This window comes from Passer montanus, unplaced genomic scaffold, assembly GCF_014805655.1.
Source record: "Passer montanus isolate IOZ18808 unplaced genomic scaffold, ASM1480565v1 scaffold21, whole genome shotgun sequence".
Taxonomy (NCBI): Eukaryota; Metazoa; Chordata; class Aves; order Passeriformes; family Passeridae; genus Passer; species Passer montanus.
In genome coordinates, this window is record NW_024366703.1 from 6,417,010 (window position 1) to 6,429,730 (window position 12,721).

Genomic DNA, 12,721 nt, shown 5'->3' on the forward strand with positions numbered 1-12,721 from the left:
GCCTGCAGGCTTCCATGCAGAATTATTATATTTCTCATAGGGTGAGAAACACTTTCCCCCACCCAACTGTAAATATTTTTCATTAAATATATTTTTTTTTTTCTGAAATTGGGTAGGTATTGTTGATGCCAGGGAAATATTTTAGGCTTTTAAAAGATACGAATCACTGTTCTCCACCCCTCTGAAGTGCTGGGTTTCAGCTGAGTGCCTGTTACACAGAACACAGAAAAAACCCCACCCATTTTACCTGCAGAAAGACTGTTGATCAGTCCATGAGAACTGCAGGCTGGACCTGGCTCTGCACTTTAAGGAGGTGATAGCTGTGGTCTCAGCCTGGGGAGGGACAACTTTCAGCCATGAGGGAGCCAGGTTTATCATGGCACAAAAGTGTCCATGGGGCTGTGACACCTGGAATGGGCACACCTACACTGCCTCTGTGTCCCTGTTCCGCTCCCTGGGAAACTCCTGACACCACCAGGCAAAGGAAAAAACAAAAGAAGGTTCCAAGAGGACCCATTCCTTAAAAAAATTACCCTTCCCAGGCAGAAGATGACCTGGGATGGTGCTGAAAGATTCCTCTGGTATGTCAAAACAGGAGAGGAATTTTCACCTTTTGGGGAGGGGCTGTCCTAATTTTGGGCATGCAATCTTTTCCCTGTGGGTGACTTGTATCCTGCCAGTTATTACTGTGAGCAGTGCCCATGGGTCCAGGGCAGCCACTTGGCCAACTTGCCCTTGAAAACTTCCAGGAATGGGGCATCCACTACTTCTCTGGGCAGCATGTTCCAGTGCCTCACCACTCTCACAGTCAAGAATTTCTCCCTAATCTGATCCAAACCTGCTTTTTGTCGGTTCAAACAATTCTCCCTTGCCCTATCATGGCATGCCCTTGTACCAAGTCCCTTCCCAGTTCTTGCAGCCCTTTATCCAGTGAAACCTCCCCAGAGCCTTCTCTTCTCCCGGCTAAACAACCTCAGCCATCTCAGCCTGTCTTCATAGGAGAGGTGCTCCAGCACTCTGAGCACCTTCATGGCCTCCTCTGGACTTGTTCCAGCAGGCCTATGTCCTTCCTGTGCTGAGGCCCCCAGAGGTGGACACAGTATTCCAGCTGGGAATCACTGGAGGGGACTAGAGGGACAGAATCCCTTGACCTGTTGGTCAGACCTCCTGTGATGCAGCCCAGGACACGATTGGCTTCCTGGGCTGCAGGCATGGGTTGCAGGGCCATGTCAAGCCTCTTGTCCACCTCCAAGTCACTGAATCAGTCCCTGAATCCCTCAAATACACCCAGGGCCCAGGCTGCAAACACAGGGTCTGTTTCCAAACCGAGCTGACCCCAGGCAATGCTCCCTGTGCCCAGCCCCCTTCTCCCGGGGCTGCTGAGCTGGGAGCATGGACAATCTCAGTGAGACAAGAGGCAGGGACCAATTCTGCACCAGCCCCTCCGGGGCAACACTGTGCTGCCCCAGCACTGCTTTTTCCACATGGAATATTAGAGGAGGTGGAGCACACAGGAACTCCCTTCAGTCAAAACTGGTTCCTGATGGAGCTCTGCAGCCAGGTGAGATTTGTGGGGGTGAAGGCATTCCCACTGTGGTGACAGGGACAGTGCTGGTAGAACACCTGGTGAAACCAGTGCAAAAGGGTTCCCCAAAGGCTTGGTGGCTGCCCAGGATCCATCCTCCTGAAGCCCATCTCTGCTGGAGCCATGGGACTGAGGGCACTGGCAGGGTATGAGTGCTCCCTGGCTTGTCTCACCATGCTCTGTGGCCACTTGTGGCCTCACCAATCCCCAGAGGTTGCACAGGGACACCAGGGTGTGTCCAGCAAGCCTTCATCAGCTTTCCAGTTGGGATGTGACCATTCACCTTGAGCCAGGTGAGCTCAAGCCTAGAGAGCTTCCATGGACGATGTGCAGATATCCAGTGATGGGCCATGACCATTTCCTTGAGGACCACCATTCAAAGCAGCTGGAGAGTTCCACCCAGGGTCTTCTCTCCCATTTCACATTGCTCTGGGCTGAGCCCCAGCCCTCCATGTGAATACCTCAGCCTTCAACCCACCCAGCCTTTAGCACTGGGCACACCAGGAGAAGGCACTTGTGCATTTGGAGAGAGCCACCTTCATCTTCATTTCTGCAAACCTTAAGAGGTTCAGCAGCATTTCCAGCTGCCCAAGTAATTTCTCAGACTCTTCTTTGCACCTTCTCCAGCTTCTCAAGGTCTCCTTGGACACTACTAGAGAATACAGCCTTATCCTCACCAGACACAGCCAGTGCTTTTGAAAGCCTCAATCCAGGGAGCTGGATTTCAACATGGGGAAGCAGCTTTGGACGTGGAAAAGCAGCTCAGAGCTCACCCAGCCATATCCTTCCTGAGAAGCCTACAGTGGAGCAGCTGGGAAGGCCTCCCTGGCAAGACAAGCAGAGAGGAAGCCCAAATCCCTCTTTTGCAGGAGTACCAGGTCTGTGGCATGGGGCAGTTTGAACTACAACCCACCCCCCAAAAAAAAAAAATCTTGCCCCAATAGCCTCAGAAAAAACTGAGGAATTACCAGAGTTCCATGAGCATGGGGGTTCCTCACCCCCAGGCCCTGATGGAAAAGAGGAACAAATGCATCCAAAGGACACCATAGAATATTTCCAGTGACTCTCAGTCCTTGGAAAGAGGGCACTTCTGGCTCTGGTGGCATCCAAAACCCCGACAGAAATGGGTCCTGACCCCACATTTCCCAGGTCTGACCCATCTCAATGGCCACTTAGAGCAGTCCTTGGCCGTAAGGCAACATTCCAACTCCTTGGCTATGCCAGGACCCCAGGAATGGGGGGCCAGTCCCAGGGGGGCCATTGCCTCACACATGGAGGGCAGGGGGCATCCTCCAAGCTGCCCCACATGCTGGGTGGGAGAGATAGATAAATACCAGAATAAATAAATACAAGTGGCAAAGAGGCCTGAAATGATGCTGTCGTTTGCTGGGAATGAGAGACACAAGTGTAATTTAGGTTTTGATATTATCAAAGTCTCGCTGCTCTAAAACAGCAGGGCACTCAGTGCCTCATTAATAAAGGATAAACTTGGAGTCTATTTACAATGCACTTTTTGGGGTTATTTACACTCCATTATACATATGTAATGCTGCACATATTTACCGCTCTGCTCTGCGCCGAGAGCGGAGTCGGGAGGAGGCGGAGTGGGGAGCGCCGGGCTGCGGAGCCTGACCCTGCTCTGCCTGATGTCCTTAAACGCCTCAGCGTGCACCAGAGCCCCAGGCTGCTGCCTGAGGATGGAAAGGACAGGAGCAGGCACTGGGGACCCACTACGGCCCAGTCCCTGTCCCTATGGGGCCAGCACCCGCACACACCCAGAGGGGCCCTGAGGCTTTGCCAAGGGATGTGGGAAGGGCTCCTCACTAGGTGACCACAAACACCAAACACCAGGCTGTGGACCAGTCATGGAGAGGGAAACTGGAAAAATAAAAGGCTAAATTATTTGCAAAAAATGATGTTTGTGCTGGCATGAATGTTTTGGCCACACAGCCCTCCCCCCATCCTGGGCTTACCTCTCACCAGCACAAAATGTTGTTGTTTTCCTGCAGATGACAGCTCCCGGCAGGTCTGGGAACCCCATGGTCTACCATGGTATTTCTGGGAGCTGCTGGGGGAGTCCCGGGACACAGGACAGCCTCTCCCTGCAAACACAGCCCCCAGGATTCAGGGCAGAGACATGGGAGCAGTTGTGCTTGGAGAGCACCTTGGGGTCACAGCAATTCATGGGGTGCAGTAAGGGGATCAGGGTATATCCTGGATCCCTTTGTCCTCCAGGGAGTTTGGGAGTGAGCAGAGTTCCCATGGGAGCACTCAGTGGCCAGGCACCAAGGGTTTCCAGCAGCCTGTGGAGGGCACAGTGGCTGCACAGTCACCCCCAGCTCAGAGCTGCTCCATGTCCCTTCTGCAGCAGCCTCCACCTTTACATGACCAGCTTGGGGTGAGATGCAAGAGCCATCCTGACCACCCTTCCTAGAAAATGTGGGGTGACTTTGACCTTTCCAGCCAGTTGCAGCCCCTCTTCCCATTCTGCTCTTCCCTGGTGCTGGAGAAGCACCCGCCCATTCCAGCACACTCCTGCTTGCTGCCATTCCAGGCTAAACTTGCTAAACAATGGCTCTGGTGGCAATGCCCTTTATTAAACAGATCATGCCAGAAGCTCCTGTCAAGGCCCCACACCCAGGAGCAATGAGAATCCCCTGCTCCAGGGGGTCCCCTTGTCTCTGTGGGAGCACCTCTTCCATCATGGGGACCAGGCCCAGCAGTCAGTGCAACCTTGGTGCATCAATGGGGCTCACCCAGGGCCCAGACTGTGCCATGGAGAGACCCAGAGATGACCAGGTTGGAACCAATTGGTCCCCACATCCTTCCCCATCCCCATCCTCCCAGCCCACTGAGATCAGGGCAGGCTGGAGCCTGAGCCCTCCAGGGAGCTGCTCTCCAAAGCCCCGTAGCCATCGAGCTTCATCATGCCAATGAGGGGGGCTGGCACAGAGAGGACGGAGCGGCGCGTGGCGAAGACGTGGCTGATCTCCATGAAGGTTTTGTTCTTGGTCTCGGGGATGACAAGGTAGACATACAGGGCCACCAGCAGGCAGACACCACAGAAAACCAGGTAGCAAAAGGCACCAGCTGACATCTGGGGACAAGAGCAGGATGAGGCAGAGAGCCAGGCACTCCCAAACTGGGCATGGCACGAGGCAGTGTCCCCTGCCATCACCCTGCCCTGGGCTGGCTCTGTCCAGCACTGAGCTGAGCCAAGAGCACAGGCATCCCTGCCTTGGCTCCCCATCCTGGGAGAGCAGCAGGGCTGTGTCCGTTCCCTCCATCTCCCGGGGCCCCTCTGAACTGTACCTGCAGGAAGGGGAAGATGAAGCCGACGGTGAAGTTGCAGAGCCAGTTGAGGGAGCCCCCCACAATGTAGGCAGCCGGGCGGTGTGACTGCGTGAAGAGCTCGGCTGTCATCAGGAAGGGGACACCAGCTGCAGAGGGAGGGGACACAGCAAGGCTAGGGAGGACAGGGTAACTCAGGTACCCCTGGGGTCAACAGGTTCTGCCCACCTCAGTCCTGTGGCCAAAGGGCTGGAGCCCAGCAAGACTCATGGTTCAAACTGGTGGTGCTGGGAGAGCCGGAGGAGACAGGGAGTGTGGTGGAGCAGTGTCCTGCCCTTGGTCTCCTTGGGATATATCTGGAGGGGTTGGTGTCCCCCTGACATACCACACTGGCACATTGCTGGGTGCTCAGGCCAGTTCCCCAGTTTTTGACTGGAAAGTTTCAGACTGAGCCAAAATAAAGATGGAACATTTCATGTGGGTCCTCGTTTTCCAAAAATGTTCCTAAATGCTGGTATATTAAATCTCATAGAGATCACAGGCATAGAGAAACATCTTTCTGGCACCCTCCATAATGCCCTTTCCAGACTCCTTTGATCAAAACAGTTTAGAAAGCTTCCTTCTGTCAGTCAGCTTCTGTTGCCACTGTGGCTGATTCAGGGACAAAAGAAGCAACCACTTCTCTGAGCATCAGAATCTCCCTCAGGACACAGAAATGCCATTTTCCAACCTGCTTTTCCCATGTATAGTGAAAAAACCCAGAATGTATGGAAGTGGTTTCCCAAGCCAACTTGTAAGTGGTCCGAAAACTGGACACAGGGTGTGGCTATTTCTCCTAGAAGGACTTAGCCTCTCCAGCCAAGTCACTGAGCCAGAAGTCCTGGGTCCCAGGACTGTCCCTGTGTTGGGGGCAGGATCCGAGGTCCAGAGTACCTTCCAAGAGAGACAGGAATCTGGCAAAGGATTGTTTTTGATATGGTGACATGCCTGGGGTCCCAGCTGCCTGAAACAGGGCTGGCTGGACCTCTTTACAAATGCAGGGAAAAGATGAACCAAAAACCAAGTGTAAGAAGTGAGGGAGGAGTGGGGCCCCTGACGGACTCTTACTCACAGCTCGCCCAGAACAGAGATATATATTTTTTTTGTTTTAAAACTCCTATTCATCATTGTTTGTGAACAATGAGCCATTAAAATCCTAATTAAAGATGTAATTACAGTGAATAAAGTCTGGGCTGAGGATGAATTATAGATCTGTTAAGAGCTCTGCTAATACATCAACTGGGTAAACCAGTCCAGGTTTCACTCCTGGCTGTTGGAGCCTGCACTCCATTAGGGGCAGGATGGTTCTCACCAGCTGCACTGTGATAGGAGGGGTGACACCTCCACAGGGGTCTGGGCAAGGCTGCCAGGGATTCACTCTGCTTCCTCCTGGAGCGTGGCCCAGCAGGAGGAGCTGGAGTGTGCCCTGGGGATGTGTGGGGCTGGAGGGGTTTGTGGTGGGGTTTCACTGGAGGTACAGCACCATGAACCGGGGCTGGACCATGGGGATGGGGCCAAGGCTCACGTCCTGCCACCTGCCTGCAAACCCCACTGGGGTCCCAGAGCCCCCGTTCCCAGCCCAGTGCTCCCAGTGGGGCAGCCCCAGACCCACCTGGTCCCATGCAGAAGCCAGCGATGATGCCGACCACGCAGGCAACGCTGACGTAGCGCATCCAGGGCAGGGCGGCCTGCGAGGGGACATGGGCTGGGGAGGCTGCAGGGGCTGGCCCTGAGCCAGCACCCCTGGGACACGCCTGCAGGCCTGCCCTCGGCTTGGTGCCTCTTGGGGACAGCGGCCACACAGGACACATTGGTGAGATGCAGACAAGCAATGGGTGCTTTGGGGTAAAGCTGCTGAGGGTCAGCCTCAGCCAACTCAGCAGCTCGTGATGTTGCAGGAACCCCAGAGCCACGGGAGCATCCTCTGGAAGCAGACAGCAGGAGAAGGACCCTTCACCTGCCCTGGCATTTCACAGCTGCTTCCCTGGGAAAAACTATTTCTGGAAAAAACCTACCAGAAGCAGCAGGATTTTTCTCATATGGATTTGTATTTTCTTTTTTTGTTGTTGTTTTTAGTGCTAAATTTACCTTCTCTTTAACTTTGAAGGGAAAACATGGCTTGGAACAGCCAGCTCCCCTCTCATTTCCACTCATGCTCCTACCCCCAGGATCCTACCCATCCCTCCACCACTGAGGCCCAGATAATGGGGGTGGCAGTGGCCAGGCCCTACCTGCAGCAGCAGGGAGATGGTGATGCCAGCTGAGCAGACACCCATGGCACAGAAGCCGGTGATGATGAGGGGCCGCCGGCCCACCCTCTCGATGGTGAAGCACTGCCAAGAGAGAGCAGAGACTGGCAGGGTGCTGGGGAGCTCCAGGGTGGATGGGAGCACCCCTGAACCCCAGATCCAGCTGTAGGTGGGAGGATGCTCCTGGTGGCATCTGGGGTCTGGGGGCAACCCCAGCTCAGAGTTCCAGGGTTGGGGCTGGGGCATGGAAAGTGCCAGGGGTGAGCAGGCATGGGGCAGGAGATGGGTCCCACAGAGCAGGGGTAAGGGTGCAGGGTTGGGGCTGGCTGGGGTGACCCACAAGCCACACTGGCATCGGTGCCAGGCGGAGATGCTGGGAGGGGGGTGTTTGTGGGGCAGTGGGCACAGCAGGGTGTGGGCAGGCAGCACAGCGGCAGTGGGAGCAGGCAGGGTATTGACAGCAGAACAAATGCCTGTAATTTTATAACCAATCTCAGCATGTCCATCAGGGGCCATTTGTGGGGCTGCTCCCAAGCAATCTGGCTCTATGCTGGGCGACTGCTGGGGGGGCTGGGATGCCCCCACAGAAAGGGGAGGGGTGTAGGGGGTACCCTTCAGAGAGGCAGGGGACCTCACTCTGCTCTGGATTGGGCTATGAAAGCGGGGAGCAGCCCCCCACTCATTCCCTCTTTTCTGGGAGCAGCCACCCCCATCCATCTCTGTAATTGTCAGGGAGTGGATTTAGTGCCGGGTGGCTTGGGCTGGCCCTGGGTGACACTTGCAGATGGGACAAGGGCCATAAATCTGCCTGGCCCAGTGCTAACTCTCCAGCTAAATGAGGGCTGGCTGGGGGGGCCAGGGCTGCTAGCCTGGGGCCAGCCCAGTGCTTGGCTGGGGGCGGGGGAAATGGGGACATGTGACTCTGCTAACGGAGGGACAATGAAAGCGAGAGCCAGAAGAAACTTCTGGTCCCCTCTATCATCTCCATCCAACCTTCTCTTTGCCTGCCATCTCTACCCAACCTCCCTGCGACCCTAAAATTATCTCAAAATATGTGATTCCTAAACTGAGCCTGTCTCATCCCATCTCCCATCCCCATTTCCATGCCAAATCCTTTGCCCCCCAGAAAAGGGGCTGTGCTGTGGCACAGACGATATTTGGGGGTCCACTCTGTCCCCCCATTTGATGGTGCTGGCAAGAGGGCTGTGGCACGGAGGGGCTGTGTCCGTCTGTCTGTCCCTCACTCACCCCGATCAGCCCGGCAACGACCTCAATGGCGCCGGTGCCCATGGTGGTGTAGGGGATCTGGGACACGGGGATCCCGGCGTTCTCAAAGATGGTGTTGGTGTAAAACCAGATCTGCGAGGAGGGGACGCAGCGTGAGCTGGGGGATGGAGCCACGGGCACTCAAGGACACGAGCTGCCAGGGCTCAGCTCAGTCTGTGTCCCGGGGCAGGAGCACTGGGGCTTACGGCATCAATCCCCGAGAGCTGCATGCCAGCGTTCACCACCAGCACCGAGAGCGTCTGCCAGCGCACCGAGCGCTCCCGCAGCAGCTGCCAGACCGACGCCATCTCCACGGAGGAGAGCGACCGCTGCTCCTCCTTCATCTCCTCGATCACATCCTGGATGTCGGGGCTCCCCAGGAACCGGCGCAGTGCTGGGGGAGAGGGGGCCATGGACACGTGTCCCCAGCATGGGGTGGGTGCTCACAGGTATGGCACCAGGTAGGGCTTGGCTCTATCCTGGCCCAGCCTCCCCAGCAGCCCCATATGGGGCTCTGCATCCATAGGAAATGGGGAAAAGCCTCACACCACAGTGCTGGGCACCATGGAAATGCTGTGGCACAACCGGGTGGTACAGAAACCCTGAACCATCAGGACTGTGTTGGGCTGTCAGGCATGGGCATGCAAGAATGTCATGAGGAAGCACCTTGGTCTTGGAAGACCTTGGAGAAGCACCCAGCACCTTCCAGAACCAGTCTCCCCAGGGACACCCCCTCACCTTTGGTGGCCCCACAGATGTCATTTCTCTCTATCAGCAGGTACCGAGGGCTCTCAGGGAAGCAGTGCAGCAGCAGGAGCTGGAGGGAGGCAGGAACAACCACCACGGACAGGAAAAGGGGCCAGAACCTGTCCTGGGAGGAGTTGAAATGGGATCTGTCATGGGGGGCACAGAGCAGTGTCCAGCATGTGTGGGCTGGGGTATTGTGCTCACCTTGCCCAGCAGTTCTGGCAGGCCCAGGACCTGGGCAGAGAAAACCCCCAGGCAGATGAAGATGCTGGGCACAAGGCCCAGGAATCCCCGCAGGTTCTTGGGAGCGATTTCTCCCAGGTAGAGGGGCACCACACTGAGACAGATACCTGGGGGGCACAGGAGGCACTGGGATGGCAGAGGCACTGGGGAGAAGGGTACCTAGCCAGACCCCAGGTCCATCTCCTCCCATATCCAGCATCAAACACAGTGGGGACTCCATGGCATTGGAGGTGGCCCTGGCTGTACCAGAGAACCCCTCCACAGAGCCTGTGGGGAGTACAAAACCTACAAAACCCCCCAGGAATGGCTGTAGGGGACTGAGCCGTGAGGAAGGGGCTGTGCACAGCCCAGGCAGCACCCACCTGAGTGGATGCCCGTGATGGAGCGGCCGATGATCACCATCTCGGGGCACCCCAGCTCCCGGCTGAAGCCCATGAAGCCGCCGGCCAGGAGGACGAGGAGAGCGCTGCGGCATACAAAACCTACAAAAAGCCCCCAGGAATAGGGGGCTGAGCCGTGAGGAAGGGGCTGTGCACAGCCCAGGCAGCACCCACCTGAGTGGATGCCCGTGATGGAGCGGCCGATGATCACCATCTCGGGGCACCCCAGCTCCCGGCTGAAGCCCATGAAGCCGCCGGCCAGGAGGACGAGGAGAGCGCTGCGGCTCAGAGCACCATTCCTGGCAGGCACAGGCAGCAGGGCAGCTCCTCCAGCCCCAAGCCACCACCTCTGAGCCACCATGGCCCGTGGTGTGGCACCCTTACCTGCCGTAGCGCTCCACCAGCACCCCCACCAGCAGGGAGCCCAGCAGCCCGCCCAGGGCGAAGATGGAGACAGTCAGGGCATACAGGAGGGTCAGGGGGGCAGGGCCCAGCCCGTGCCCGTACCGCTGGGACCACGTGGCGTTGTAGAAAGCCTTTATGTGCTGCAGGGCAGAGACACACACAGATGTGCTGGCACAAAGGGGAAGACAGGATCTATAGGACAATACCATGGGTTTAACAGCATTAAAGGATGGCAGAACATCTTATGACTGGGATGTGCTGATCTGGTTGCTCAGCAAGTCTCAGCACCTGAGAGGCCTAAGGATGACTTAGAGATACCAAAGAGAGCACCCAAGCTGGAGCAGGGAGGTTGTGGCCAGCTTTCCAGGCCCTGCTTTCCCAGGAGAACCAGTTTGGTGTACATGAACATGGACTGTGATGTCCTTCCAATGCCATTCCTCTCTGGGTGACTGCTCAAGGAAAATGCCAGTGCTCTGATGTGGGGCTGCTGGGCAGCTGTCCCTGCCCCTCCAAGGGTGGATGCAGAGCTGTTTTCCCTGCTCCCAGAGAGGTTGCCCATCCCTTACCTCTGCCGGTGAGTTCACCACAGCGAGGTTGTAGCCATAGAGCATGGAGGAGCCAAAGGATACCAGAAGGGTGACAGACAGCAGGGGGAAGGTGAGACGCTGGGAAAGAGGAGGAAGGATCAGCACAGCCCTGGCCAGCAGAGCCAGGAGCCAAGGTGTCCAGAACTGCCCCTTTTCCGTAGGGATGATCCTGGCCCAGAGCAAAGACCCCAGTGCAATGGAATCCTGTGTTGACATTGCTTCACACCAGTGCCCAGCCCAGCTGATCCAGCTTCCTCGTGGCTGGTCTTGTGGCTGTGCTGTGAGGATTTTACTGTGGTGGTGACCCAGCCTGGGTAACCTGGGCACCCCTGCCCCCAGCTGGAAGGGGCAGCAGATGGAAAGGGGCAGGCAGGAAAAGGAGGGACACCCATCCCCATACCTCAGTGGAGCAGCTGGGTGGTGCTGCTGTGAGCAGCCCAACACCACTGAAATGCTCCCATGGAAGGTCCCAGCGCACCCCAAACACCACATGGACCCACCTCCTGAGTCCTCACCCCCTGCAACACCTTTCCCTCCCGCTCCTGCTGGGGTCCCCAGTGCGGGGAGCCGGTGGGAGCAGCCACCCTGCAGCTCTGACCCAGCCCAGCCCAGGATCGGGGGGCTCAGGAGCATTCCGAGCACCCCCAGCTGCAGGGACAGCCCCGGCTGCTGCAATGAATGTCCCGAGGGTGAATGTCCCCGGAGGGACGGGGCTCCCAGGGCGGGACGAGCCAGGGTCCCCAGGAGCAGCCCCGCTCCCGGCACCGAGCCCGACCCTCCGCACGGTAGCCGGATCCGTAGCACCCGGCAGCTCCCGGCTCACGCACAGCAAATCCCCCCTAATCCCACCAGGAATCCCAAGCCGGGAAAATAAGGGAGGGGGATGTCAGGCCGAGGGGTGTCAGGCCAGGGGCTAGAGGGGGACAGGGACGCCGTAGGGCGGACGGGAAGCGGGGATGGGGCAGCCCTCCCGGGCCGCAGGGAGCTCACCCCGGTGATGTCCCCGCCGGGCCGCGGGGTCCCTGTCCCGAGCGGCGGCGAGAGGCTGCGGGCGGAGCGCGGGGACGGAGGAGGAGGAGGAGAGGGGGAGGAAGGCAGCCCCGGCCCGGCGGCCCGGCTGGTCTCTCCCATTTTTAGATAGAAGAAGGAGGAGGTGAGGGAAGGCAGGGCAGGGCAGCCGGGGCGGCCGGAGGAGGAGTCCGGGAGCCTCTCCCCTCGCCGGGGGCAGGGGCAGCCCCGCCGGACGGGGTCCCGGCCCAGCCCGGGGCAGCGGAGCCCTGAGGTGATGCTCTGCCACCATGAGAGCTCTCGCACGTCCCCTCTCAAGGGGAGTGACCCCGGGAACCGTAAGTGGGGCAACACCACGGCACCATCGCCGAGGCTGGCGGCGAGGGGCAGCCCCGCGTCCCCCAACACCCCCATCCCCTCCGGCCCCGCATCCCCCAACACCCCCATCCCCTCCGGCCCCGGAGGGTGGATGTGCCCATCCCCCGCGCTCGGGAAGAGGCTGGCAGCCCACGGCCATGGCTGGAGGCAGCTGCCTTTCCCGGACACGGAGGGACACAGCCCCCAGCCCCAGAGAGGAGAGAATCGGCTCATGGCAGCTCAGAGGAATCCAATTTTGCTGCGGCCAGGAGCTGCCTCCCCTGCTGCTAATGAAGTGCCTTTAATTAGCAGCCTAATAGCAAGCTCTTAATTTGCCGAACAGCCAGTTGGAAGGATGGGGACCCCACTAAGCCACGGCTGGCAACAGCTCCGAGGGCTTAAAAGGGACAGGTCCCGACAGGCTGGCCCCACTCAGGCGGTGCCGCGGGGCCAGGAGAGCGGGGCAGAGCTGGGAGAGCCCCGTGGGCACCCAGGCCAGCCCCAGCCGGGCTGTGCCGGAGTCCAGGCACCACATTCCCCACGGAGGGTGTTCCAGCTCTGGTC

At 58.1% G+C, this 12,721-nt stretch overlaps 1 protein-coding gene across 1 annotated transcript; it reads right to left on the reverse strand.

Annotated features, from left to right (window-relative positions):
• Positions 1-3,198: 3,198 nt before the first annotated feature.
• On the reverse strand, positions 3,199-12,260 carry LOC120502046 (solute carrier family 2, facilitated glucose transporter member 9-like). Its single transcript, XM_039709063.1, has 12 exons — positions 11,783-12,260; positions 10,772-10,870; positions 10,185-10,345; positions 9,975-10,099; positions 9,382-9,527; positions 9,169-9,301; positions 8,637-8,824; positions 8,413-8,523; positions 7,147-7,248; positions 6,528-6,603; positions 4,898-5,025; positions 3,199-4,682 (listed from the first exon to the last, which is right to left on the reverse strand). The coding sequence occupies exons 1-12, from the start codon at positions 12,245-12,247 to the stop codon at positions 4,443-4,445; spliced, it is 1,974 nt and encodes a 657-aa protein (XP_039564997.1). The 5' UTR covers positions 12,248-12,260; the 3' UTR covers positions 3,199-4,442.
• Between the last annotated feature and the right edge of the window lie 461 nt (positions 12,261-12,721).

Coding starts and splice junctions, on each gene's coding strand:
- LOC120502046 (XM_039709063.1), bottom strand. CDS start 12,247: ATGGGGGTGTTGGGGGATGCGGGGCCGGAGGGGATGGGGGTGTTGGGG. Junction 10,346..10,771: donor TGGTGAACTCACCGGCAGAG/GTAAGGGATGGG, acceptor TCTGCCCTGCAG/CACATAAAGGCTTTCTACAA. Junction 10,100..10,184: donor CTGGTGGAGCGCTACGGCAG/GTAAGGGTGCCA, acceptor TGTGCCTGCCAG/GAATGGTGCTCTGAGCCGCA.